General features: G+C 39.0%; 3 protein-coding genes across 5 annotated transcripts in view; 1 reads left to right on the top strand and 2 right to left on the bottom strand.

Moving 5' to 3' along the window:
- Nucleotides 1-16,798, bottom strand: part of col23a1a (collagen type XXIII alpha 1 chain a) — a 98,097-nt gene extending 81,299 nt beyond the window's left edge. Inside the window, exons 1-2 of the mRNA XM_056769779.1 lie at nucleotides 16,204-16,798; nucleotides 15,401-15,470 (exon numbers count right to left, since the gene is read on the bottom strand). Coding sequence (XP_056625757.1) covers nucleotides 15,401-15,470; nucleotides 16,204-16,461 — 328 coding nt within the window. The 5' untranslated portion in view covers nucleotides 16,462-16,798. The remainder of the gene's footprint in view (nucleotides 1-15,400; nucleotides 15,471-16,203) is intronic.
- A 1,572-nt stretch (nucleotides 16,799-18,370) lies between these two features.
- On the bottom strand, nucleotides 18,371-24,221 carry clk4a (CDC-like kinase 4a). 2 transcript variants are annotated; one of them, XM_056769227.1, is made up of 13 exons: nucleotides 23,617-24,221; nucleotides 23,073-23,230; nucleotides 21,489-21,729; nucleotides 20,832-20,922; nucleotides 20,474-20,540; nucleotides 20,245-20,361; nucleotides 19,950-20,116; nucleotides 19,763-19,857; nucleotides 19,551-19,680; nucleotides 19,379-19,461; nucleotides 19,188-19,267; nucleotides 19,007-19,097; nucleotides 18,371-18,908 (listed from the first exon to the last, which is right to left on the bottom strand). In XM_056769227.1, exons 2-13 carry the CDS (start codon nucleotides 23,228-23,230, stop codon nucleotides 18,765-18,767), a joined length of 1,464 nt encoding a protein of 487 aa, XP_056625205.1. In that variant the 5' UTR covers nucleotides 23,617-24,221; the 3' UTR covers nucleotides 18,371-18,764. The 2 variants fall into 2 exon arrangements, with proteins under 2 accessions (XP_056625205.1, XP_056625207.1); XM_056769229.1 differs by lacking the exons at nucleotides 20,832-20,922; nucleotides 23,073-23,230; nucleotides 23,617-24,221 and having other exon boundaries at nucleotides 21,489-21,629.
- A 197-nt stretch (nucleotides 24,222-24,418) lies between these two features.
- On the top strand, nucleotides 24,419-27,050 carry rack1 (receptor for activated C kinase 1). 2 transcript variants are annotated; one of them, XM_056769236.1, is made up of 8 exons: nucleotides 24,419-24,632; nucleotides 24,915-25,086; nucleotides 25,323-25,470; nucleotides 25,615-25,710; nucleotides 25,967-26,077; nucleotides 26,280-26,420; nucleotides 26,566-26,676; nucleotides 26,910-27,050. In XM_056769236.1, exons 1-8 carry the CDS (start codon nucleotides 24,524-24,526, stop codon nucleotides 26,973-26,975), a joined length of 954 nt encoding a protein of 317 aa, XP_056625214.1. In that variant the 5' UTR covers nucleotides 24,419-24,523; the 3' UTR covers nucleotides 26,976-27,050. The 2 variants fall into 2 exon arrangements, with proteins under 2 accessions (XP_056625214.1, XP_056625215.1); XM_056769237.1 differs by having other exon boundaries at nucleotides 24,554-24,683.
- The last annotated feature ends 85 nt before the right edge of the window (nucleotides 27,051-27,135 follow it).

The raw sequence follows: 27,135 nt of genomic DNA, 5'->3' as shown, positions 1-27,135 counted from the left end.
ATAATCGTGCACTTAACCAATTTCCAAATCGTGGTCACTAAATAAATAAAAGTGTAATGTCAGATTTGATCTCATACACGCACCCCCAGCAGAGGCCTGAAGAACCACATCATTAACTTCCCACTTTAATGAGCTTGAAACTTCCTCCTTTAGAGGCAGAGATTCTGTCTCTGTGTGTTTGTATGATGCTAGAGGCTCAGGGTTTTATGAGCTGGTACCTCCTGTCTGGCACAAATTTACAGAAAGAATTGTTTCCTGAGGCCCGTGGTACCAATAGAACTCTTAGAAACACACGTAAACAAACCCTTAACATTATAACACGTTTCACAAATTGAGTGCAAAATAAAACGACATGTCAACAAATGCAACGTACAAGAAGGTGCTTCATAAACATTTAGTGAAAGTCTTCCAAACTGTAACTACTCAAAAACCACAAAACCGCCTCTCTTACTCTCTCTCTCTCTCTCTCTCTCTCTCTCTCTCTCTCTCTCTCTCTTTCTGTCTCTCTCTCTCTCTCTCTCTCTCTCTCTCTCTCCCTCTCAAACTCTCTCTCTCTTTCTCTCTCTCACTCTTTCTGTCTCTCTCTCTCTCTCTCTCTCTCTCTCTCTCTCTCTCTCCCTCTCACACTCTCTCTCTCTTTCTCTCTCTCACTCTCACACTCTCACACTCTTTCTCTCTCTCTCTCTTTCTGTCTCTCTCTCTCTCCCTCTCACACTCTCTCTCTCTTTCTCTCTCTCTATCTCTCTTTCTGTCTCACTCTCTCTCTCTTTCTCTCTCTCACTCTCTCTCTTTCTCTCTCACTCTCTCTCACTCTCACACTCTCTCTTTCTCTCTCACTCTCACTCTCTCTCTTTCTTTCTCACTCTCTCTCACTCTCACACTCTCTCTTTCTGTCTCTCTCTCTCTCGCTCTCTCTCTCTCGTTCACTCTCATACTCTCTCTCTTTCTCACTCTCTATCTCTCTCTCTTTCTCACTCCCTCTTTCTCACTCTCTATCTCTATCCAATATAAATTGGAGAATTTATACTTGGCCCTACATCATCATCATAGGTTGCCATGATGCTACACAGCTGCTGACCTGTGAGAAAGTCACAAGATTTTCGTCCTCCGTTCCCTGATCCTCATTAACCTTTCCGGTCACAACTGTGACCCTTCAGGCAAAATGAAAACACAAGCACTGATTGAGGCAAATGTTTCACGCAGGAAGTTTGCAGATCTCAATCATGAGGTGAAGGTGATGGAGGTGATCCCGGCGCTGTGTCAATGATGGCGGATGACAAAAGCTCGGGACACTCGGTGTGGAATTCACTCAGTGGAGATATTGTGACACATTGTTGGTAACTGAATATCTTGCCTGTATTATAGCTGTGAAGATGTGTGCTCGGCTGAACCCCCCCACTGCTATGGAACAAGAGAGGAAATGCCAGACACCACGACATGGATTATAGATGCTCCACAAATACTGCATGAAATATTCTGTCACGATATTTTCACATTTTTGATACCTTGAATTGTAGGCGTGTAAATGAATCACTGAACAATATGTGGTAATATAAAAAACTATGATATTTATTGTAGAGCAATGCCAATATTTTTACATTATGCACATTGTTCACGCAGACATCATAAGTCATAACCGCGCTCACTCCCGCTGTGTCAATGTAGGGAAATCAGCAACAATCAAACTTTCATGCAGAACCAACAACAAGTAAAACTACAAAACAAAACCCAGTTTCTGAAAAAGCAGTGAAGAAAAAACGTCTAGATGATGAGAGAGGAAAAACTCGGTTCAGCTTTTACATGATGGAGACAGCTCTCTTTCTTTTGGACAGGTGTGTACATGCTTCGAGAAGAAGTTTGTAATTCATTATGAGGATTTACAAAACAGATTCATGGGTTTGGAGGAGGCGTGGCTTTCGAGGGTGAATCGCATAGAGGTTGGGATTACAATTTCAGTGCTAGCACGCTAAAGTTAGCACCTTTCCAAATCAACCGCTCCACCTTTAACCGTGATTATATTCACTATAATGCATATCATCTATTGGCTTGTTGCTGAATTAGAACAGCTCACGAGCGGACACGTCTATATAATTGTCTAATGTAATGAGTGAAACATTTCCTCAGCTGTTAAAGAGACTCTACTGGTGGAATGAGAGTTTGCTGACCTCTGTAAGGGGTCGCTGTTTAAAACCGTCTTGAGAGCATGCCAAACGGTGTCCTCAATGAGTATATGACAGCTGCCCCCACAGCTTGCTAAAGTGTCTGTGATTGTTGGCATGGTATAAGAGAAAGTGCATTTTTTGTCATAGTGTGATGTTCAAAAAAACACCTTTATCACCTTTATCAAAACAATGTGTTTGTGTGTTTGTGTGTGTGTGAGAGAGAGAGAGAGAGAGAGAGAGAGAGAGAGAGAGGGCGTGTGTACGAGGTTAAGTGAGAGATGGCATGAGAACAACTTGTACCATAATTCTCAGCTGCTGCATACCACGTTAACTTCAAAACGGCTTGCTTTTCACATCTGAAGCTGTAAAGATGACTTCACTATAAAATTGCTCAAGCATCAAATATAGACATATTTCAACATTTCACAATGACAAGCACGTTTCAGAGAATCATATGAACTTATACACAAAGATTTGAATTTCCGATTAAGTTATAACTGGCATATCACCACTCCATATCATTTATATCAGATCACATCACACTTCTGCTTCAATCCCTCCACAGACTTTCTATCTCTGCCAAGAGTTTAAAACACTCACAACAGGCAAGAAGCATTCAGTCATTTGGTTGTAACATACAAATAAACACAATCAAAACTTTTTCATGCAAGTCTACACAACTGCATTCTAAAATATATAAATGGTGTATAAATTAAAAAAAATACTTTCTTTCAAATGCCAACTACATTTATAACTAGAACAATCAGGTAATATCATCAGCACCTGCTAAGATCATGAGTACGTGTAATAGCTTTCTAAAATGTTAACAATGTAATTTGCAAGCAACTTGGTGGTCTGAGTGTTTGGGCAATACAGAGCTTTCAGGAAAGAATGCATTCCAGAAATTCTGTTAAACTGTGTGGTTTATCAACACACAGAGAAACAATCCTGTACGGTCACGGTGTGCGTGCGTTTGTGTGAATGCATGCAAACCTGGCGACAGTGAATCTCACACACATCCTCCCATCACACGATTACCTTGGTACCACCCTGTGAAACGCAGCACTCACGAAAGATTGTTTTCCTGGATGTTGCGAGTGCTCTGGTCACACGCGAGGGAGACAGGATGCACGATCTGTGCGGTAAGATCACTGGCATGTAATGAGATTAGAGATGTCAAAATGACCCGTCTGGTGCATTTACAGGGCAGATATTTAGGGTCCCGTAAAACCTATCTATGTCTATTCAGCATAAACCCAGTACAGCAGATACGACTCATATATTTGAATGAGAAATAAGCATCATTCATTGTGTATCATGTTGGAAAACATCAAAATAAGTAAAATCATTTTGAAGAAAGTTCCCTGCTAAAAAACTGAAAACACAAAAAATGTAATGGGAGTTTATGTGGTTTTAATGGAAACACTTATAATGTCTACTGGTATGTGATAGATACTATTGGTGGGGTGTTATGTGGCAAATTAATCCTATGTATGCCCAAACACACTACAAAAACAAATTGCTATGGTTTTATAATGGAAACTATTATAATTTCTGTGATGGTTTTTATTGGGTTTCTATTCCCTGCTGAAAAAAACAACAGAAATCATTAAAGAAGTTATAATGGTTTACTGGTTTTAAAGAGATTTGTATTGGTTTTAATGGAAACTGTAATGGTACTACTGGTGTGTGATGGGTTCTATTTGTAGGGTGTTGGGAGGTAATGCAAAAACAATACAAACCCAAAATAAACTATAATTTCCATTAAAATACAATTATTCTCTATTATCTTTTCCATAACAACCATTACAACATTCCTTTTTGTATTGTGTTTTGGGCATAATTCCAATAGGATTTAACATCCCACCAATAGAATCCATCACATACCAGTACAGTTTCCATTAAAGCCAGTACAAATCCCTTTAAAACCATTAAAACCATTAACTTTTTTAATGTTTCCTATTCTTTTTTTTCAGCAGGGTTATTTTTAGCAGGTTAAAAACAATAGTTATGATAGAGATTTTATTGGTTTCCACTTTTTTCGCACAATTCCTTGTAGTGCGTTTTGGGCATCCGATTGAATTTATTGGTGTTCTATTGGTTCCATTTCCCAGACAACATCCCACCAATAGAACCCATCAAATACCAGTAGACACCATAATATTTTCCATTAAACCAATACAATTCCGATTATAACCATTAAATCCATTACATTTCTAAAGAGTTTTGTTTTGGGCATGTTTTTATTGTTTTTTTTTTCAGCAGGGAAATGTCTCATTCATCCAGTTTGTTTTAAATTTTTAGTTTTCTTAGAAATTTAAGAAAATACTAAACTGATAATTGAAAGAATCTGAGAACTTTGTGAAATCCGTGAAATTCATTAAAACATTCTCAAATAAAACGCTCCATTAAATGTCATGCAATAGCTCACATATAAGGAACTGCTCATACTTGATGTCTCAAATGATGAAGCACATCACACTAATGTGAGAAGAAGGAGGAATAAATTGATGTTAGAGCTGTAATCTAGTGAGAGATTTACATGTTATTATGACCCTGGAGCTGTCAACAAATTGTACAGACACTGTGTCCTGACCTGATCTCATCATATATATTTACCCCCAGGTGGTTTAATGTACATCCCATTCAGTGCAGTACTACGTACTACCAAGACGTTTATGACATCACGGCACATGTTCATTCCTGACAATTCCTTATACATCGCAGCCACCAGCCTCATGATTTCCCACTGTGTCGGATTCCTGTTTAAGGCGGCCACCTTTGGATCTTTAAATCTCCCTCAGGGGCCACTGCTGCGGGTGTCAGACTTTCATAATCCGTTTCGTGACTGCTCCGTCTTTACATCCACCTAACCCCTGAGGTGACGATCCCGGCCCCCGGTCAGCGTGAGACGGCTTTAAAGATCTGAGGCCGAGCGGAGACCAACAAAGGCAATCTGAAGGCACTCAGGCAATCAAAACTCTAAAATTAGAAATGAGATTCTAGTTTACAGTGGTTGAAACGATTCGTATCATAATCCTGACCTGCGATTTACAACAGTCTAAAAAAAGACAGAGCAGCTTCCTATAGCGACCTTGTCATTCCTGTAAAGACATTGACATGAGCCAGCTGGACTGAACTGCATCACCTGTCAATCAATCTGTCTCCAATCTACAGTAAAGCATCCTCACCTGTTTGACTTTTTTCCTCATGCAGAACCTAAAAGAAGATATTTTGGAGAATGTTGGCAACCAAACAACATTGGACCCCATTGACTTTCTATGTATGCACACATTTCTCAAAATATCTTCTTTTGTTTTCCACAGATATAAGAGTCAGGCTGTGACTGAGAGAATTTCCATTTTAGGTGAACTTCTGCCTAATCCAAATTATTGATCTTTTTAAAATAAAATGATAATTGTAGTCGCTGTCACTCACAAAACCAGCAAACATTGTCCAATCTAAACAAGCACCCCAGTGTTACGTACCGTCACCTCTCTCAGACAGACCTATGAATTGTTTACAGAGCACAATGATCTATTCAGGTTTCATTAGCATGAAACGTCTTGGACACATGGTAAACACTTGGATCCCCTTGTGAAAATACAAGCCTCTTGCCTCCAAAAGTGAGCCAGCTGTTTTTTCAATTCCAAGTCAAAGCAACAAAACGTTGATTGACTGTAGAACGGTTCAAAGACGTCTGTTTCAATGACTGCATCACATGCTCATTGTGTTGTTCTAAAGAAATAATACATTGTTTCGGGAGACTTAATAAAGATGTTACGTTACGCTCATTTAGGAACGTCTGCTCTTCAACTGTCTTATATTACGACTGCGCTTAAAGTCATTGATCCGCGAATACCGTTCAACAGACTGTCATGTCTGCTTATACTCCTGTTTTTACATTTTTTTCATATTTCCTGCATGGTTTATTGGATCCGCAGAATCACGACTGAAAAGCTTAAAGAACTGGTTTTAAAATCTCAAAGCGATGGCACGACAAACAAGCAAAAGACGGAAGACCTCCCAAACTGAAGAGAGGCTTTGAGATGGTCCCGATCCTGGCTTGTGCCGGACCTGAGCTAAACAAATTTCAACCAAGTAACTGATAGCGTTTCCTATGAATTTTGTACATCCTCTCTACGTACTGTTCATTTTATGTATATATCATATTACATATGAAGAGTTTGGTTCAAAAATGAGATAATGAGATCATTTTAAAATCATGTTTTTTATTATGTTATCATATTTTTATTGTGTTTTATTGTGTTAGTTAGCTGTACTTTTTTGTTATTATGGCTTAAATCAAAACAAACCAACTGGAGTTTGATTGATATTAATGGAATGCACTATAAAAAAACATGATTTTTGAACAGTTATCTAATTTTGGAACCAAACTCTTCATATATATTTCCAAAAGTACGGTCACCTTCACATTTTCTGGTCTGTATTGAATGAGCGACCGTACGTTGCCTTGTCACGTGGAATAAAAATGAACTGCTGATAGACAGTTTGCAGTAGCAGAAACTTTCGAGGAGAAGCTGAGCTAATGGGGTCATCTGATATGAGCTGAACGCTGATGGAGGTCTGGTCCTCAAGGAGCGGGGAGCGACTGGGCCAGCGGGATAAGAGGGGGCAGGTGGGAAGGGAATGGGGTATAGCAATGAGACAAGCAGGATTCACAAAAAATAACATATGATCAATAATATAAACAATAAATAATAATACACAAATATGTATCATTTCTCAATATAGACCATTTTAAAAGATGTAAGCAACACTTCTCAAGAAGCACTTACTGTTTCAGTTCCTGTTTCAACACTACACAAACCTTAGAACAAAATACAATCAAAAACATTTAAAACTGAATCTAAACGTAAAACGAACATATTTTAGACTTATTTATTTCTATATGTAATAATAAAATAAAATAAAATAATTTAAATTAGCATTTTCATGAAAGAGTTAAATACTTTCCGTTCATACATAGTAAACGCAGGTGCTGGAATTTGTACGTAAATATAATTGAACTATGTACGTTTATTACCTGTTTTACAAAAGTACCGTCTCAGACTTCAGACAAATAAAAGTTGTAACTATTAATTTGATCATAAACAAGCCTTTAAGCCTTTGATAAACTAGAAATATCTTGAAATAAGTGTCCAATAAACAGTCAGAATATATCTTAGACAGACAACAGCTGAGTTACTAAATATACAGGACAATTATTCTACCACACAAGAGCGGATCATTTTCTGTTTTCCTTCTCATATGTTGACAGATTATTGGAGTCTACACTTGATCTCATCTCATGTGATGTCCACAGAGTGAGACAGATTACTGTAACTCACCTTTCATGAGGTCAAAACACCTCAGTAAACACAAACAAGCTTCACGAAACACCAGCTGCCATAGTGTTTAATGTTATAATTCATCCATCTAAACTCTTAAAGTGATAGTTCACCCAAAATGAAAATTCTGTCATCATTTACTCGCCCTTTTGTCATTTTAAACCTGTATGCCTTTCTTCCTTCCGCAGAACACAAAATAATTAAATTGCATTGGTTCTGTATCCATATAATAGAAGTGAATGGGTACCGCCGTTCTTCGGTGAGCAACTTTCTTGAAAATATCATCTTTTGTGTTCGGAAGAAAGAAAGTCATACAGGTTTGAAATGACAAAAGGGTGAATAAAGACACAATTTTCAGTTTTGGGTGAACTTTCACTTAAAAAATAAAGGTTGCTAACACACCAACTCAAGATCTTAACCTAAAGTCTGTACACTTTCAAGCGGGTTGCAAATACTCTGCGATATCGACATCAAACGATTTCTTCAATGTAATTCTGTGGGATTGTTTGTATTGTCACCTGCAAATTAAGGCCATTACAAATCATTATGGTGTCATTTAAGCCCCTTTAGGAGGATCAACAGAGCAGCAGCAGGGTTTGATCAAAGTAACTGTTTATTGAAGCCAGTCATCGCTATTAAAACACATTTAAATGGAGTTTGGGCTGAAAGAAATGCTGTTTTCATTATTCACCCCCCACTGGACTTGGCTTACGGCGTTTCTTTCTCATTAGTTTACTATTGTTAAGGAACTATTTGTATTCTGTCTCAATTTCTGAAACGCATCATTTCGTTAAACACCGATTTATACACAAATTGTAAAATAATATTAAACAAATTCTGAGGTCACACAGTGCAAACTTTACCATATGACTCCATTCACAGTATTCAGTGGTTCTGTTTGGGCTACTGAACTTCACATACTTGTGTCTGTTGTGTTTAGTGATCGACAAAATACGACCCACTAAAAGGACAAAACCTTTCGCTGTAAACTCAAAGCTAACTTTATTGATGTAATAAAATAAAGTAAACTGCTCACAGCATCTTCTCAATTCTAACAGACAAAACAATACGCAGCATCCACCAAGACACGAGTCATCCACCTTGTTCTACAAAGTTGAAATACACATGGAAACCAAAAATATTTTGTACATTAAACAGGTAGAGCAGTACTTTGAACACGTCCAACACAATCCTCTACAGAAACGGGCAGAAATCTTGCAGAGCACGACTATTACAACACACATCTGGATTTGAGAAGTGCGTCACCACAACAGATATTTCTGATGTGAACTCTCATCAAGCCCATAAGAAATCGACCTCTTTTCATCTGTTTAAACAAGTGATAATCTTCCCTATTTCAAGTTCAGCATCGCATAGTGTTACATGTGGATTACATGAACCGCTATAAGAAAAAAACATCTACTTTGTTATTAAATAAATTCTTTAGATTCATCTATCTTTAATCGAACAATATATGAAGAGTTTGGTTCCAAAATGAGAATAAAAAATAAAAAAAACATGATTATGTTCTTTTATTGTGTTTCATTGTGTTAGTTAGCTGCAATCTTTGAGTTATAATGGCTTAAATCAAAACAAACCAACTGCAGTTTGATCAATATTATATCAATTATAAAACATGATAAAAAAATAAAAACGGAGTTATCTCCTTTTCGAACCAAACTCTTCAAATCCAAATGTGCCAACAACATCTCACTTAAAAACATGAAAATGTGTGAATGCCTTTGCAAAATTCAATGCTTTGTATTGTGAATGGTTGGCTGAGCGTTGCTTTGAGATTCCTCGGACATAACTTACGTTTTGAAGTCACACCTGACTTATCGTTTCCCTTTCTCTTTCTTCACATGTTTTCCTTTTAAAGGCCATGAAAAACACCACACATATGCACACATACACATTGAGAAGGAAGACAAGCACATATCTTTTTTTTGAAGCAGCTGCCGAAAGAAGTTCTTAGACTGTTTATTGATGCCAGGTATGATTTCAAATGGTAGGCTCAGGACAAAACACATCACTTTACCGCGGTTAGGGAACGACCGAACAGATCGATTTGTAATTTTAGAAGGCTCGAATGCGCTGAGGGAAAAATCTGAGTTCTGTTAGACTATAAAGTACCAAGAGAGCACAAGTGGTTTGAATGATTTCAGGAACGAAAGGAAGAAAGTGTGACTGCCTGTAGACCGTGTCTAAATCAATCGTCTGTGTTTATCTTTCGATAATTCGTAATCTCTTATAACTCCAGGCTTCAATTCAGTAGTATCACTAGATTTAAAAATATGCCATTTATTCGTTTAAAGGTCCATTAATGTCACTGTTATATTGGGTTGGATGTACCATGTGACCAATACAATAACATTTACAAGCTTAATCTTGTTTCGGGTCCACTGCAAACATTTGCAAGCATTTAAAGGCTTTATATGACACGGCTATGACGTTTCAGGCAGATCTGGGTGAGCATTCGCTTTTAGATAGAATGCATATTTAATTTCGACACTTAAATTTTTGCTATTTTACGTATCTATTACATGCATCGGCAACTTATTACACACCAAAGACAAACACACTTTTTTTTTTGAAAACTCACAAAATGCTTGGTGTTGTGTATTCAACGTTTCATTGCTTTTCAACTGAGAAATTAGAAATTTACATTTATTGAATGTTCTTCCAACGCTCAAAAAAAAAGAACCCGTAGCTGGTGGTTTCTGCACATTTGCGTATACGGGCACGCATACGGGCGCAGAGTCTCTAGGTCTGGTTCAAGGTGGGAAACAGACTTCAAGGAGAATCCATTGTGTTAAGGTGGTAAGCCTCTGAAAGCAAATGATGCACACAAGCGTAAAGTGTTAACCGTTTGGCAGTCTCTCACTCGTTAAATTTAATGGCAACTTTCCATGTCACCTGTAACTCTCAATAGCAAACTTAACACAATATAATCACTTCCATACTCTCGCCAATGCCTCGCTTTTCCACTTCCCAGCAACACCTTGGCACTGGAATTTTGTGACCAACAGTAAGAGCGCTGCTTCAGACTTCACATCAAGAGAACAGCACTGTGGAATGCAGACTTAACTTCACTCACACAAATTCTGCTTGAAGAAAATATACTCAACCAACCTTTTTCTTACCATAGTGTAATAGTGTAAAGTGTGAACGAGATATCCTATGACATAATATTCTGTCAGGGCTTTAGATTGTGAAATGTGTGACAAAAGCTGGTGAATAGTTCACCAAAAACTCAAAATCTTTTCATTGTGTCATTCCAAATTTGTTTGGCTTTCTAATGCAAAAACCCAAAAGAAGATATTATGAAAAACGTGGGGAAACAAACCACACTAGCCCCCATTGACTTCCATTTTTGGACACAAAACCACTGAGACATTTCTCAAAATATCTTCTTTTGTGTTTTAATCGACATCTGGGGTGAATAAATGATGACATATTTTTATCTAAGGGCAAACTATCCCTTTAACTATCCCTTTACTGTCATTTGAAAATAGGAAATCAAACTTTGCCAAAGATTATTTTAGGACCCACTGTTTGTCTTTGATTGGTCAGCTTTGTAAATCCATGGGTGACAACATTTAATACAGTTCCTTTAAGAGAGCTGATCAAAACTGACTTTCAATGATGTCTTTGACAGGTTCTCAAAAGAGAAGGAGATGGGACACGCTTCAATAAATTCAGCAGATTATCAGACTTGGACTCAAGAGACAGTTAAGGGCATCGGGCATTTCTATTCTGGTTAATAGTGTGATCTGTTTCAGATGCCAAACTGCAGAGTCTTCTGAACCGAATACAAATAATACATGACTCCTTCACTCCATCACAATCCTGAGGCATAAATGCAAATGCTCTCTTGGAATCAAATCCATTCTGAGTGCATTTGCTGAAAATGTTCTGAAACCATAAACCCAAGTACACCACAACGGTTGTACGGTTGAGATATACTAACAAACCCCTCCTCTGCTCGACCGAGAGCTGTTTATTTTTCAGAGGGATAAATTCACAGTGTGTGGTTTGCAAAACTCACTTTAATAAGATGCCCGATGAGAGACGAGCGGAGGTAAGTGTTGAGGCAGGCCGGGGAGTTTTAGTCTGGATAGGGAGGGCCGTCGTGCCACCCATACAGAGCTAGAGACTGCGGTGAAAGTCATTACCTCCTCTTGACCTGCAAGCCAAAACATCAGCGTCTAACAGCGGTGCGTCGACCACACCCCAGTGCATTCTGGGACAAATGTTAGGATCTGCTTTTTTGAATAAAAGCGTCTGGCAAATGCATGAATGTAAATGCAGAATAATATAATTCAACTTAAAAGCCGTAGCAAGCAGATGCCATCAGCAGAACGATTTTGGCAACGTTTTGGTTCACCGCTAGATGCCCAACGTCAACACAGGGTTGTACATGCTTTATTTTGCGGTTCTAGATGGATTGTGCATGTGCAAACAAAATCTAATGCCATCAGACGAGTGGGTGTATGTGTGTGCGTTAGAGAGGCGAAAGGGGTCGTACTCGAATCCTTGTCGCATCTCTTACACATGACCATGGGCGGCGGATCTAATTGCACCACTTCCTAGTGAGATATCACACATATGCACATGCATGCGAGCCTGGATATTTTAAGCCGGACCTTTTGGGGGGATGAAAGTAAATACAGTGCTGAGTCCATCATATCCCGATGCCACACCCAAAAGCAGCTCTGATTTCGAGCTCCTTCTAAAAACTCATCCGGATAAGCCTCTACTACACCTTTTGTGTATCAGTACCTCTCACACTCATCGTGGAAGAGCAATTATTCGCTATTCAATGTTAATACTATAATCTCTAGTAGGTGTAGAAGGGGAAACGATATGAAACTGTATCTTGATGTTGTTTCAAATGAATTAAACCCATAGATTATCGATCACTTTCAGCTGTTGCTTTTATGTGCCAACTGAAAACCACTCGAAAAATACAGATATGGCTGTGGATATGTGGTTTGCTTGCAGCTTTAGAGACATTGTCGTAGCCGATACCCTCGAATTCGAATCCCACACCCCTCACTCCACCCTACAAATTCCTGTCCACAAACTCTACTGTCCTGAGAAATAAAAGCATAAAAAAGCTCCACAACATAAAAATAAAATCTTTGGAGACGTTTACACGACACGACTGTCCTAAACAAAAAAAATGATATGCATTTTACATACTCATTTATGTTTTGGATGTTAGGTTACATAACAACAACATTTTCGGGGCATGAAAACGAAACACATTTTTAAGTCAAGTTTTAAAAGGCAAGTTTATATAGCAAACACCGGTATCGACTGTAACCTCGAAACACAGGAATTTTGCGAAAACGATGTTGTTGTGTGCATGCATAATACGTGTTTCTTCATAGAGATGGACAGTACAGACATGCATGAGTATTTATGGAACTATTCCCAACGTTGTCGTCTATACGCCCAAAAAGAAACAAACAGGAAAAAAATCTGTATCTAATAAATGATTGCTATGACAAAATTATAGCATTTCTTTAAATTCAGAATTTCCAATGAGAAGTAAACAGGACGAAAAGAAACCCGGCTTTACTCAATCAATCCAAAACACACCACACCTAGCTCAGAAGTTTCCTGAACAGACCTGAGAAAGACTTTAAGACAATAAATCTTTAGGGTGATGAATCAAGCAGAGGAATTTGTTCCCTGACCCTCGACATCTTCTTAAAGGACTAAACAAGCAGAAGGAAACACACAAGCCCGACAAATAAAAGTTAAAGAGGTCTCGTGCCTTGTTAAAGTTACAGCGTGATGTCAAACACGGCCTCGGTGAAGCCCTGTGATTGGTGGAAATAGGTGCTAACAGACAGTGGACTCGTATGGCGTGCAAGGACACCTAGCTCAGTCAACGGGTAATGAGGGCGACTTCACTCCGCTGGGAAATGAATAGAGGAAAGAGAAATAAAAGGAAGCATGTGTTTTCAGAGAAAGTAAGAAAAATCATGACATAATAGTAAGAGACCTCCTGCAGCGCTGGGTGCGTTTCTAATGTTTGACCAACCATACAGAGCAGCAATTCTCTGCTGGTAAGACTGTAGTGACCAGAAATGAAACTAAACTTTATTCAATTAAGTTGTGGATTTTCCCACAGTGACAACTTAACCAAACGGCAAGCAGTTGAAGTTAGCACGATGACTTAAGCTGCTCACATCTTCATCTGTCAAGGAAGCACATTTCTCTTATCCTACCTAACTTGCATAGACCATTTACAAACCAAAACGTTAATTTTTTAAGCAGAATTAGCAAATGGGGCTAAAAGGAACAACATTTGTCAGCACATGTTTGTCCAAACAATGGAAGTATGGGAGTATTCACTATGGCACATAATGTACTATTTAGTTCACCCAAAAATAAAAATGCTTTCATCTCTCGCTCACCCTCGTGTCGTTGCAAACCTGTATGACTTTCTTTCCTCTGAAGAATCTCAGTAACCAAACAATATTGGTCCCCATTGTACGGACATTTCTCAAAATATCTTGTTTTGTGTTTCACAGAAAAAAAGAGTCATGGTTGAAACAACACGAATTATCTCAGAAAGTTTATTTTGGGCTGAACTATGACCTTACAGGGATACTTCATCCAAAAATAAAAATTATTTCATCATTTACTCACTCTCTAGTTGTTACAAATCTGTATAAATGTCTTTGTTCTGATGAACACAGAGAAAGATATTTGGAATAAAGCTTTTAACCAAACTGATCTAAACACCTGTTGACTACCATAGTAGGGAAAAAACAATGGTAGTCAATAGTGCCCCAGAACTGTTCTTCAAAATGTCTTCTTTTGTGTTCAATAGAACAATAAAATGATAAAGTCATTTTTCCTACTAAAGTAGTCAATGGGTGTTGAGATCTGTTTGGTTATAAGCATTATTCCAAATATCTTCCTCTGTGTTCACCATAACAAAGACATTTATAAAGATTTGGAACTCAAAGGTGAGTAAATGATGACAGAATTTTCATTTTTGGGTGAAATATCCCTTTAACATCCTCTCATCAGTGTAATTCCAGGAATCTCCTGTAGAGGGCAGCCTTCTATCCAAAAAGGTGAGACCTTTGAACCAAGGTCTGTTGTGGAGACAGAAATACCTCTTCTTGTGATCCTGCCTGCCAGGTTCAACACGCTTCAGGTTTCAGGTGGCAACCACAGCTTCTAAAATGAAAGGGTCTCACCTTACCCATCGGTGCCTCTGTTGAGCCTTCTGCTGCACTACTCACACAAACAAACAGAAATACACACTCACACGGACGCATGCTTGAGGCCCCAACACACACACACACACAAGCAGAACCTATAAACAGATGCCGATGAAGTCCCTCTTGTCCATTGACATCCATCTCTCGTTTCAGATGTTAACCCGCTTGCTTTTATAGAAAACTGGGATTTTATTAGCTGTAAAGAATTGTTACGTGTGTATAAGGAGACAGAGAAAGAATGATGGAGAGCGAGACAGAGAAAAGGACAAACAGCAGTTCCCACCACTATCAAAATTATATTCAACTTACACAACTTGAGTACACAAACAGCCCAATAAAAGCTCCTCACAAGCACCAACTCACTATGTGATTAAAACTTTTTGTAATGATTCAAATATAGTTTTCAACTGAATGCTGATCCCCAACAGAATATTCAAAGCCTGCGCAATTGATTCAGTACTCTGACTTGTTGAGATATTGATCTGTCCTCCTCTCATCCACATCACAATTTCAATTTACAAACAAGACTGTGACTAATTCTTTCAGGTTCCGCCCCATAGGCATGTTGTTTAGAGATGTTCTGGTGTTCTGGAGCACAACAGCTCAGTGTGCGACTGTCAGGTTCAGATGGACATACCTGGAGGACAGTTGCAGTCTTGTGTCACGTCTCTGGCCATACGCAATTTCGGCACGGCTTCATTCAGCCTCTGTCACGAGAAACACAAAACACATGTTCAGTCACAAAACGTAAATAAACAGAGAACTCACACACAACTCTAAAAACATTGATCTTGATTGTTTTTAGTTTGGTATGTTCCATTATTCTCCATTTTAAATATTTACACATTTATTTCCTAAATATTTGGCTTTTGATTTGAATACAATTTTATTTTATTATTTTGATTTGAAATATTTGAATTCTACTCTTTTTCCTTCCTTTCCTCTTTCCGTCTTTAAATGTGAGTTCACATGAGTTTCACATTTAAGAGATGAGTTACAAAGTATGAAAGCAATTATCTCCCTGGATTTGTAAAGTGAATTCAGATTTATTAGGACACTTTCATCATCACTGTGTCAAAAAAGTGGCAAAATCAACCCAAACTCAGGTTGTTTTTAAAATATATTTTTGTTAACTGATCATCCCATAAACACACCTGCTGCTGTACTATGTGCACAATTATAAATAAATCAATATAGATTTCTATCTTGCTCAAAAACAATTCTCACAACATTATTAAACGTCATCAAGACCAGATTTTTTCTAGACAGTAATTAATTTGCCTTTATTAGGCCTGCTTACATCTGACAAAAAGCAAATCATCAATAATTCATGTATTGTGCTTTCATCAAAGCCAGCATTAAATTATACAATCAAGTTCTCACAAAGCTAAGACCACAAAAAATCACATTGTTAAGTGAAACAAAATAAAATGCGCTTGCCTCTTGTAAGAGAGTTTCAAGAGAGCTCCGCAGATCCCGGCCGACAGATGATTCCTGACAGATGTCACTCAACTTTATCTCCAGCTCTTGCAGTCGGCTCTCCATTTGATGCGTTTTAAAAGTCATCAGAAAACACACCGCGATTGAACTCAACGACAAGACGAAACACAAAATGTTGGGAAAAGACACTAAATAGCGCAAATAAACCGGCTTCGGCGCGCTTTGTTTTTCCACATTTCTATCCGCGCATTGATCCATGCTGAAAATTCTCTGCTTACTTTCCGATAGACTTGTATCGATCAGTTCTTGATCGATGAGACGTGGCTGTCAGACTGAGCAGCGGTGTCCAGAACAAGGCTCTTTGAACGCAAGGGCTGTGTCTCCAAACCTCAGGAGCAGCCTACCTAAAGAGCGTCACGAGAGCGCGCAACGTTTCTTGGCCGGTGATGCTTTGCGCACTTTGGCAAAGCTCAAAACGCATCGCGCGCCCCTAATGCCCCAAAACGCGACGCGTTCTTCTGCATTCCAAGAATGTTTTCTAAGTAGGGGTCTCAATGGGTTTGGAAACACAGCCCACGATAGTCTGCGTGGTGGGTGCGAGTCTATCAAGCGTGAAACAACCGGAGAGAGCCGAGAAGCAGCTGCGAACAATCTGAGTGAAAACTTTCTCTGTTTAAACTTGTTTGTTGTTTTGTTAAAATCCAGCGTGTTTTGTCCCGGTTGTTTTTAGGAATTTTAGGGAGATTTGACATTTGTCCCACGTGCTCAAATCATTATGTTTGATCTGAAAGATACAAACTAGACGAACAGTCTTGGGTGACCAAATTCTAGGAGACATATGCCATTTTATCATTCCGCAAAGCTGACTCCACAGACACAAAATAGATATTTTGAAGAGCGTTCTCAAAACATGCTCTTTTGTACTTTAAGTGAGAATGAATGACACGAGGGTGAAAAATGACGTAATTTGTAAGATCTTTAAGGCCTTTAAATACTTCTGATCAATTGACATTAACATTGGGGTTTCTGGTGACCACCCGTCCCACTTTGCGTTGTACCGCACGGCATTTTCACCCCTTTTCCCACATGTCGCATATTGAGAAAATTCCCCCCATTTTCATCAGTAGGGTTTTAGTTGTCACATTAAGAAACACGTTATTTGACCCAAAACGCACATGACGCGTGTTTGCGCCATTGTTTATTTAACTGTTAACAGCGCTGTGTCAAAAGCAGCAACCCGGTGCACACAAGTGTCCCATCGAGCTCCTACAAACGCAATAATTTTTTAAAGCATGACTTTAACTCATATATGAGAAGGATGTGATTTAAGTCATCAAGAGGGTGCGACGTCTATCAGTAGATCGGGTGGCGGTCCTCTCATGTCAACTTGCCGAATAAACACCAAAACATGGTAAGCCATGTGGCTTTGAATCTGTGTTTAGCCTATAGATTGTGGTAAACTTGCATGATTTGCAAATCATGAAATGCATTTAACAATATATTTTAAATATTTGTTTGTTCTTTACTCCTTTAGTTTTCTCTTTTTGAGAAGACCTTGAAAGTTTACAAAATGAAAACTCAGCTTCTGATCTGTGCTGCAAATTTAAAGCGACAGTGAACCTTAATTTGAACTCCCCATTTATTTATTTTTTGTTATATAATATTTAAAATATATGCTTTAGTTATGTTTTGGTTGGAATGGACTAAATAACAAATTAAAAATGTTTGAATTACAGTTTCACGCGACCTTACAATGGTGTCCCACATTTGTTTTTTGTTGGGTGGTGGTCTGCCTACCTGGTACTCAAGATCAATCGTCATACAAACGTGATATTTCTGATTGTCAGTGTTTTTTTTAATTATAGAAACCATCAAACAAGAAAAGTAACTAGCAAACCAAAACAAAATGTGTTTACATCTTAAAGCAAATGGACCAATTGAAAATTTTTTTTGTTAATTTCCTTCAGCATCAAACTGGAGCAAAACCAAGGCTTGTAAAATGTTGTTATTTCCTACAAACAGCCCATTAATTAGTCACTAACAGAACTGGTCCAATTACTTAAAGACCCACGAAAATGTCTTGACTAGAAGCAAAGTTTCAAGCAAGGAACCAGAGAAGTGATCTACCGCCCCCTATTGGTTTGAATTAGGACATGACACTTTAATGTAATATCAGGCAACACATATTTTTATTAAAGATTATGAAAAACGAAAAAAACATACAAATATCACTACAAATGTCAATATTAAGAGAACTTATAAATCTATGACATGATTACATCTTACACATTCGATTCTACACAATATACACAATAAACAAGACTCAAAAACCTGAAGCTCATCCCCTATAGTAACACTTCTGAATCTGTTTTGTAATGCACTTACAACATAAATGTCAAATCCCTGGAGAGCAATAGGTCCCGTACACTCAACAGAAAAAGAAGCACAATAAATATGGAGCAATGAGAAGAGCAGCTTATCATCTGAATAGAGGACTGATGCAGTCGACTGAAACGGCCTCTCTCAGAGAGGAACTACGCCAGAGGAGAGACCCAGCGCTGCTACTTGCTCTTTTTCAAACAGTCAAGAAACGGATGCTCAAGGGCTTCGCTTAGCGTGATCCGCTTTGTGACGTCGTATTCCAGCATCCTTTCGATGAGATCGAACAGCTGCTCGTGATCGGAGCTGCAGGAGGCCATGTATTGCTTAGGAAAGAAGTTTGAATAAACATTTTGTTTAGATAAAGCTTTGAGGATCTCTTTGGAAAAGTTGTGAAACGATGACCATAATGATGAAAACTCACTCTCAAGGGCTTGCACTGTTTTCTGACATGACGGCCCGAGGAGCTGTGAATGTCCCAATCCAATTTGTCGTGATGAACATATCTGTGCTTCCTGCAGAATGAACAATATGACAGTTTGTCACTACTTACTTTTGGCAGGAATCAAAGTTTAAATTAATCTTTGTATTTTCTCCGATGTTACCTTGTTTTCTGCAGCATGTGGGTTGGTAAGGGGCCTAGCACACGCTCCATCATAGCTAGATGTTCTTTACTGTCATGTGTCTAAAATTTCAAAAGCACAAACCAAAACATGTCAACAAGTGAGTTCTGTACACATATCTTTTTCATTTGTGCTTGAATTAATTGATCCTTTACATTGAAAAAGACATTGACCTGGAATAGAGTTGATCCGAGATAATACTCTATAAGAATACACCCCACACTCCACACATCACAGGAATTATTCCAGCCCAGATCTGTCCGAAAAGACAACTTCATTACACAATACAATCCTTACAAGTGTGTTTTTAATGTGCCTCAGAATGTCACAATTACAGCTGCTTACCCAGAATAACCTCTGGGGCTCTGTAATGCCGCGTGGACACAACAGATGTGTGGTGCTCATGCTCGTAAGTTGCATTTCCAAAATCGACGACTTTCACATCAGGATTTTTCAGCGTTCTCTCATCCCTCCTCTGCAAATCAAAACCACACCACTATTTAAAAACTGTGACACATGACTTAGAAACCTTGAATCAAGCCAACAACTCTCCTCACCATTTTAGAATTGTACTTGATGTTATACTCTGAATTGACAAAGAGGATGTTTTCTGGTTTCAGGTCCGTGTGCGTCAATTTATTCTTGTGAAGAACTGAAAGATAAGCATAAGTTTAAGATTATAAACCAAACACTGCGTAATTTGTTCGTTCAACAACAGGACAATCATTGAGATCCATGACTCACATCTGACCGCTCTGATGATCTGGTAGGCCATGTGTCTGATGTGGTAGATCGAGAAGGGCTGAAAGTTGTTTTCCTTCAGAAAATCATATGTGCTCAAGCCCAGGAGCTCAAAGGCGATGCACACATGCCCGTGGTGATCAAACCAGTCCAACATCCGCACACAGGCACTGGGGGTAAAAAAATTCTCCATTGGTAATGTTGTCCGGATTTCTCCGCACCCAAGAGGCTTTACATTTTATGCTAGGTGTATTTCGTGACCCATCCATCTTATTTCTGTGTTTTCAGATATACTTACTATCGTCTGTCACAGTCGATGGAGTTAATCTGTTCCAGCACCTCAACCTCAGACAGAGCTGCCTCACGATAGCGTTCATTGCTTTTGATGATTTTCAGAGCTATACGAGCTCCTCCGCTGTAAAAGCAGACAGTGTTGTCATTAACACACAAACGTCCCTTTAAATGGATGTGTGATAAAGAAAAACGCATAACACTGTCGGCTTATTTCGAGTTCACCGTAAACTTACTTTGAATGATCAATGCACTCCACCACTTTGCCGAACGCTCCCTCTCCGAGGGTGCACACAATCTCATCTAGGGATTTAAAGACAGACTGTTAGAGACAAAAAATTGACGTACTGACAATAGCCCTATCAGATTCGCTCTGAATTTTGGATCTATGAAAATAGAAAAATCAATACAAAAATGATAAACAAAAGAGACAAATGCTATGCTGCACACATCAGGATAAATTTAAGTGCTGTCAACTGCATTTATCAGGACCAAAATTTAGCCTAAAACTATACTTGTCGTGTAAAGTTTGACCCCAGAACACAAAATAAGCAGTGAAAGAAATAAAGATACAGAAAAGTGTGTATTCTATACATCTTTCTCTTAGCATGTCTCCACTGTGATAGATCAGGTGACCCTCCTCATCATCCTCAACACTCCTGGATCTTCTCCTGCGGTGGTTCCTCTGTGGTTTCGGATCACCATCATCATCACCACCATCAAAAACCCATGAGAATCGGGGGGGACCAGAACGCGGCATTCATTCATTCAGCGAGGGTAGAACGGAAGAGGGGGAAGTGATTCGGCCCATTCAGATACCCGCAGCAGCCAGGCCCGGCCACAGGGAGAAGCCAACGCAAATTCAGCCCGCGAGATACACACAGGGCCCACCACATCGTGTGTGTTACAGAAGAAAAACAATGGCAACATATTTTCAGATGAGATACTTTCTCAAACCATTAAGTAGACAGTTACAACAATTTATCAATAAACAACATATAGAGTTAAACTCCACCTCCAGGATTGAGATGCCTTTAAACATTTTACATGCTGTTTTCCTGCTCTTTCAGACTTAATGTATACCCCTTCACAAACATATCTTAATATTAATGTCATTATTTCATCCAAAATTTTGCTGTCATTCTTTCACACTTGGCATGAGGAACTCCAACAGGGCATATAACGAAAAGGAAAGAGACAGAAAAGGTTGACAGTTGCCGTGGCAACGGGAGACAAGGACATTGCTCATACCGAGTCAGAGTGACGACGTGACCGATGGTGTCCGCGCCTGTGCTGACTGCTCCGCTGGCTGTTTCCAGAGGATTTGCTGTAATGGTGCCAGTCCCTGTCTCTCTCCCGGCCCCTGACTTTGGATCGCTCCCGGTGTCGGTCATAACAGGCAGAACGGTTGTCCTCATCATGGTCTCTGTGCACATCTCTGACCTCTTTTACCTCCAGCTTTTGATTTGAGCTCCTGGTCTCCAAGCAATGCCTATGGTGCAATGAGCCATTATAAATACAAAATGTTGGCTACATGGGGGTGAAAACCATTTACTGTCAACATGGAAGAGTGTTTTTGCACATTTCTGAGTAAAACAAACTATACTTAACGGAAACAGGTGAGTTGGGACGTTGTGAATTTGTTTACAAAACAACTTTTATATAATATTTCAAAGAATAATTTAGTTTCTTTGAAATTGCATGGAGAAAAGAATAATAAAAAAATGACTGTATGCATTAAGGGTGTTCAATAATATTTACATTTCAAGTTGACTTTAAAGGAAATGAACAGAGAATAATATTAAAGACCACAAATGTCACAAATGAGACTTTAATTCCTTTACGTTATATTCAGGCACACGCAAGACACCAAGGGTCATCCAAGAAAACAGTGAACTTGAAAGACCTGTTTAAGACAACACTCTCTACTAAGGTTTTTTATATTTTTTATTGACACTATAATAAACATAACATACACTTGTAACAAGACATCCAAAAAAAGGAACTTAAAAAAATAACTTAATATTGAACGTAAACACTGCTATTGAACCTAATCGAAATAGCAGATTTTGAGAAAAAAAAAAAAAGGCTTCTTAAGAAATAACAGTGAAATAAGCTCTTAAATACAAGTAGATCACACCCGATATAATCACTATGGCCCTATACTGTCACATCACATAAATAATATGAATGACGACCCGATTTCCATATATTTCTCATCCCGACGTATAGAACAACTTTATTTGGTCGCCAAACAAGTCCTACCCCTAAACTTGATCCTCAAAGAAAAATTCTGGCCGTCCTTTGTAAAATAAAACATCATTTAATCACACACATACAGATGCTGTCAGTCTGGTTCCTTAGATTAACTAAATCACATCTAAGTTACATAATAAAACAGTGTGTCTGAGAGATTCTTTACCCAATTATGTCTGTGCGTCTATCGTCAACGTCACATCCATGTAGAATAGATTTAAGTAAAACGTCATACAAATTGAATAATGCTGACCAGTTACTGAAATTTAATTTTACTGCTCGTGATGTTACAGCATATGGCTATAGCGATTCTCGGGTGTGGTCGATATGCATTAATGAGTTTTATTTTCACAGTTATTTCTAAAGAATCATGCGATTTCCATTAGGCTCATCAGCAGTGTTTATGTTCAAAAACTCTAACATGGCCGACTTCCGGATTTAGGCGATAAACCCCTCTATAGGTCCAATGGTCAAGGAACACACGCGTCCAGAGCAATGAATCTATAAACTGTAAATCTGTTTATTTTTAATACAAGAACACTTGATTCACTTGTAAGATAAGACGTGTTTGTTTCTCACCCTTCGCTGTTCTTGCATTGATGGCGGTGGTGCTTTCTGTATTTGTTTTCTCTCTCGCTGCTGTGCGAGTCTCTTTTATGTCTCTTTCTGTTCTCCACTCTCTCCTCCAAGCTCACCTCGGTGATCCACGGAGAGCGCATTCTCTTCGACTGTTTCATCTTAAAAAAAAAACACACAGGTTACTGGTACATTAAACACGCTCAATGTTACTGTCAAAAAACATCTAACGTTACATGACATACAACAAGATGTACGAACGCAGCGAATTGGTGCTCGTGCTTCTTAACACCTCGTGCTTGATCTAAGGCTTAACATAATACGTGTCAATTTAGTCAAATTAACAGCAAATTTGTTTTGTTTAGATAGTACATTGCGTTTATTTGGCGTTTAATTTGAAATCGAGTAACACGAGTTTCTTTTGTTCTTTCATCTTTTGCCGTGAGGTAACATTAACGTTAAAGCTACCTTAGCGTGCTAAAAATAAACGTTACACAAAACACCATACGATGCAGTTACGTCAGTTAACAAATAACGTGTATATTACCTTGAAAGTCTCGAGAAATGCTCAAAATAGTCGTTTATTTCTCGTAGATAAAGCCTCTCAATGTAGCGCAAATATTTCTGCTTTCTTTTGTGTCATTTACAGGAGTTAAAATGGCGTCGGCTCGCATCGGAACGTTCGAGAAATTGAAGGTGACGTCGTCCATGCCAGTCCCGCTTGTGAAGCGCGCTCCCGACCGTGCAGTTGATATGTTTGCTGTAAACATGAAGTACACTACACATTACATAGATGTTACGTGTTATTTTATTATTTTGAAATATTATACAGTTAAAAGTACTAATGCAGATGTATATACATTACCCTAGCAGCGTGTCATTAAAAGGCTCTTCAAAATAAACGACATTTCCGTCAATAGTTTTTAAAGTACTTACCGTATATTATTTATGTATGTGTTTGTATAAATGTGTTAGTAAACCGTATATCTGCAATCTCAAATTTGAAGTCTGTAAAGTTGTCTTCTTTTCATATTGTAATAAGATAGATTGTATGCATAATTTTATGCTTTGGTCTAACTGTACTGTGTTTAATTTCTACGGACTTTGGCCAGCCCCACTTGTTATTATTTACTTTATTTTATGTACGATATATGTACGTCTGTCTTCCGTGCTTAAAGGGGAACAAACAAAATGTACTGCATGGCTATGCAAGCTTGGCATCAGACGCTCTTTCGTAACAGTTTACTTGTAATACAATAATACTGCCAGTAGGTGGCAATATGCGGTTCGAATCATCCATATCGGTTTACGAAGAAGACATGTGGCCTTTAAAAGTTTTGCTTCCGGAATGTTACTTCCTTTCCCACTTGACGTTCAGAGAGATAGGGAGGACTCGGTCCCCCGGTAAAATCCAACGCCATCCACCTGTATAGGTGATACTTTGGTGCACCAAAATGACCGAACAGATGACAGTAAGGGGTACCCTGAAGGGTCATAGCGGATGGGTCACTCAAATTGCCACAACACCCCAGTTTCCCGACATGATTTTGTCCGCGTCCCGGGGTAAGTGTCCGTAGAGCCGCGATGGAACCCCACGAGCATCCGGATACACGAGTACGTTATATTAGACAGTCAAATGAAAATCGTGCATGATTTGTAGTATATAGGCCGTGTAAGTGTAGTAAGCAATGAAGCCTACTGTTGAATTACAGCCAGTGGTGTGTATCACGTGGCACATAGAGGTAAAACTATATAAATTGTCAATTTTACAATACTGGATGTGGCTTGCCTGTAACTAAGAGCTTAAATGTTAGAAATATAAGTCGTATGTTGTCTACTTTACAGACAAGACCGTCATCATGTGGAAGCTGACCCGTGATGAGACCAACTATGGCATCCCCCAGCGAGCCATGAAGGGTCATTCTCACTTCGTGAGTGACGTTGTCGTCTCATCTGATGGTCAGTTTGCCCTGTCTGGCTCCTGGGACGGCACCCTCCGCCTGTGGGATCTGACCACGTGAGTTTCATGTGTGATATTTGTGCTTTTCGGATGCACGGTTCACAGTAGAATTAAATTACATGCATAGTGGCCGAAGTAGTGATGAAACTTAAATGCAATCTGTGTCACTGTGATGATAAAGAGGCTGTTTCTGAACTTAAACTCCATCTTTTGACCCAGTGAACGTGCTTCTGTATGTAAACGGCTCCAAAACGAAACCTGTTGGTGAATCGAGTCATATTTGTCTCTCTCAGTGGCACAACGACCCGCCGTTTTGTCGGACACACCAAAGATGTTCTGAGCGTGGCTTTCTCTGCTGACAACCGTCAGATTGTGTCTGGATCCAGAGACAAGACCATCAAGCTATGGAACACCCTGGGAGTCTGCAAGTACACCATCCAGGTAGAGCGCCATAGTTACTTCATCAGAATTTTATGAATGCCGTGGTCCCTTTAATGGGGAAGCTTTGGAAAGACTTGGGAACCTTGCAGTTCACATCTAGGATATTTTGCGATTCTGAAGCTTCTTGTATTTGACTTCTGACAGGATGACAGCCACAGTGAATGGGTGTCCTGTGTACGCTTCTCCCCAAACAGCAGCAACCCCATCATTGTGTCCTCCGGCTGGGACAAAATGGTCAAGGTGAGATTTGTAAATGTCTAAACAATTAATTCAATCGACTGATTTAGGAACGGTGCACACATGCCTCATACAAGATCCTGATTTGCTCTGTTTGGTATGACTTAATAACATTACCCAGTGATTATGAAAAATCACATGTTGTTCTGAGCTCCTGGGCTCTGATGGCAAGTTCTGCAATTATGATGGGTAAAGGATTGAGTCATGAATCGTTTGAGTTATTTTATCTTGGTTTTTACTCAAGTTCGTTTTGTTGTAGGTGTGGAATCTTGCAAACTGCAAACTGAAGACCAACCACATTGGCCACACTGGATACATAAACACCGTGTCCGTCTCGCCTGATGGATCTCTGTGTGCTTCTGGTGGAAAGGTGGGGTAATAGTTCTGTTCTTTTGAGGTGATGTGACTAGGTCGTTGTTAAAGAGATGATTAAACTTTTAATGCCATCTGTATCTATATGATGATAAAGAGGCTGTTTCTGATCGCATTGTTCCTTGAAATATTTTTGATCCAAGGCATTAAGATGTACGTTACATTTTTTTCTAACTGTGGTTGTTGTACCTACCATGTAGGATGGACAGGCCATGCTATGGGACCTGAATGAGGGCAAGCACCTCTACACCCTGGATGGTGGTGATGTCATTAATGCCCTTAGCTTCAGCCCCAACCGCTACTGGCTCTGTGCCGCCACCGGACCCAGCATCAAAATCTGGGTAAGCTCACATACATTAACATGGATAGAAACATTGATGTGCATGTCTACGTAATGTTTTATATGCTACACATTTATGTGTATCTCACAAGTAACAATAAGATTAAGGTATAAGATTCAGTGAATCCTGTTGATTCCCTCAACAGGATCTGGAGGGCAAGATCATTGTTGATGAATTGAAGCAGGACATTATCACCACCAACAGCAAGGCTGAGCCGCCTCAGTGCACATCTCTAGCCTGGTCAGCTGATGGACAGGTATGTTATCTTCAATGAGCTTTACTCTTTAAAAAGATTTCATCTTAAAACATTTTGGTTACCTGTAAGTGCTGGATAGACCAGAAAGCCCCCGTTGATTATACCCAATCACTTTATCATCTGAAAAGTCATGATGACAGTCCTGCAAATATGAGGGGGAGAGCAATATGCATTAATTCGATTTATGATCCAAAGCCGTGCTTAATGATTTCTGTATCTTTGTTTCATCACAGACTCTATTTGCTGGGTACACAGACAACCTGATCCGAGTGTGGCAAGTGACCATTGGAACCAGATAGAAGCTTTTTTAATGTCTGAATAAAATATTTGACAGAAAAAACGTTTTTTGTGGTTAATAAAGTGCTTTAAACTAATTGAATTGAAGTGAAGCCTAATGATTCAAAGAAACTTGCATCTGCTCATGAAGCCACAAGATGGCGCCGACGTCTACAGGCTTTG

The sequence above is a fragment of the Triplophysa dalaica genome, chromosome 16, assembly GCF_015846415.1.
Source record: "Triplophysa dalaica isolate WHDGS20190420 chromosome 16, ASM1584641v1, whole genome shotgun sequence".
NCBI classification, from domain to species: Eukaryota; Metazoa; Chordata; class Actinopteri; order Cypriniformes; family Nemacheilidae; genus Triplophysa; species Triplophysa dalaica.
Note: the sequence above shows the minus strand (reverse complement) of the source record. Positions and strands in the feature narration are given on the sequence as shown.

What these genes read in the sequence shown, in the direction of transcription:
- clk4a (XM_056769227.1), bottom strand. Translation starts at nt 23,230, where the DNA reads ATGAAACAGTCGAAGAGAATGCGCTCTCCGTGGATCACCGAGGTGAGC. An exon ending in CAATGCAAGAACAGCGAAGG is followed by an intron (nt 21,730 to 23,072) that starts GTGAGAAACAAA and finishes ATTGCACCATAG; the next exon opens with GCATTGCTTGGAGACCAGGA. An exon ending in CACATGCTGCAGAAAACAAG is followed by an intron (nt 19,098 to 19,187) that starts GTAACATCGGAG and finishes TTCATTCTGCAG; the next exon opens with GAAGCACAGATATGTTCATC.
- rack1 (XM_056769236.1), top strand. Translation starts at nt 24,524, where the DNA reads ATGACCGAACAGATGACAGTAAGGGGTACCCTGAAGGGTCATAGCGGA. An exon ending in TGTGTGCTTCTGGTGGAAAG is followed by an intron (nt 26,078 to 26,279) that starts GTGGGGTAATAG and finishes CCTACCATGTAG; the next exon opens with GATGGACAGGCCATGCTATG. An exon ending in GACCCAGCATCAAAATCTGG is followed by an intron (nt 26,421 to 26,565) that starts GTAAGCTCACAT and finishes TTCCCTCAACAG; the next exon opens with GATCTGGAGGGCAAGATCAT.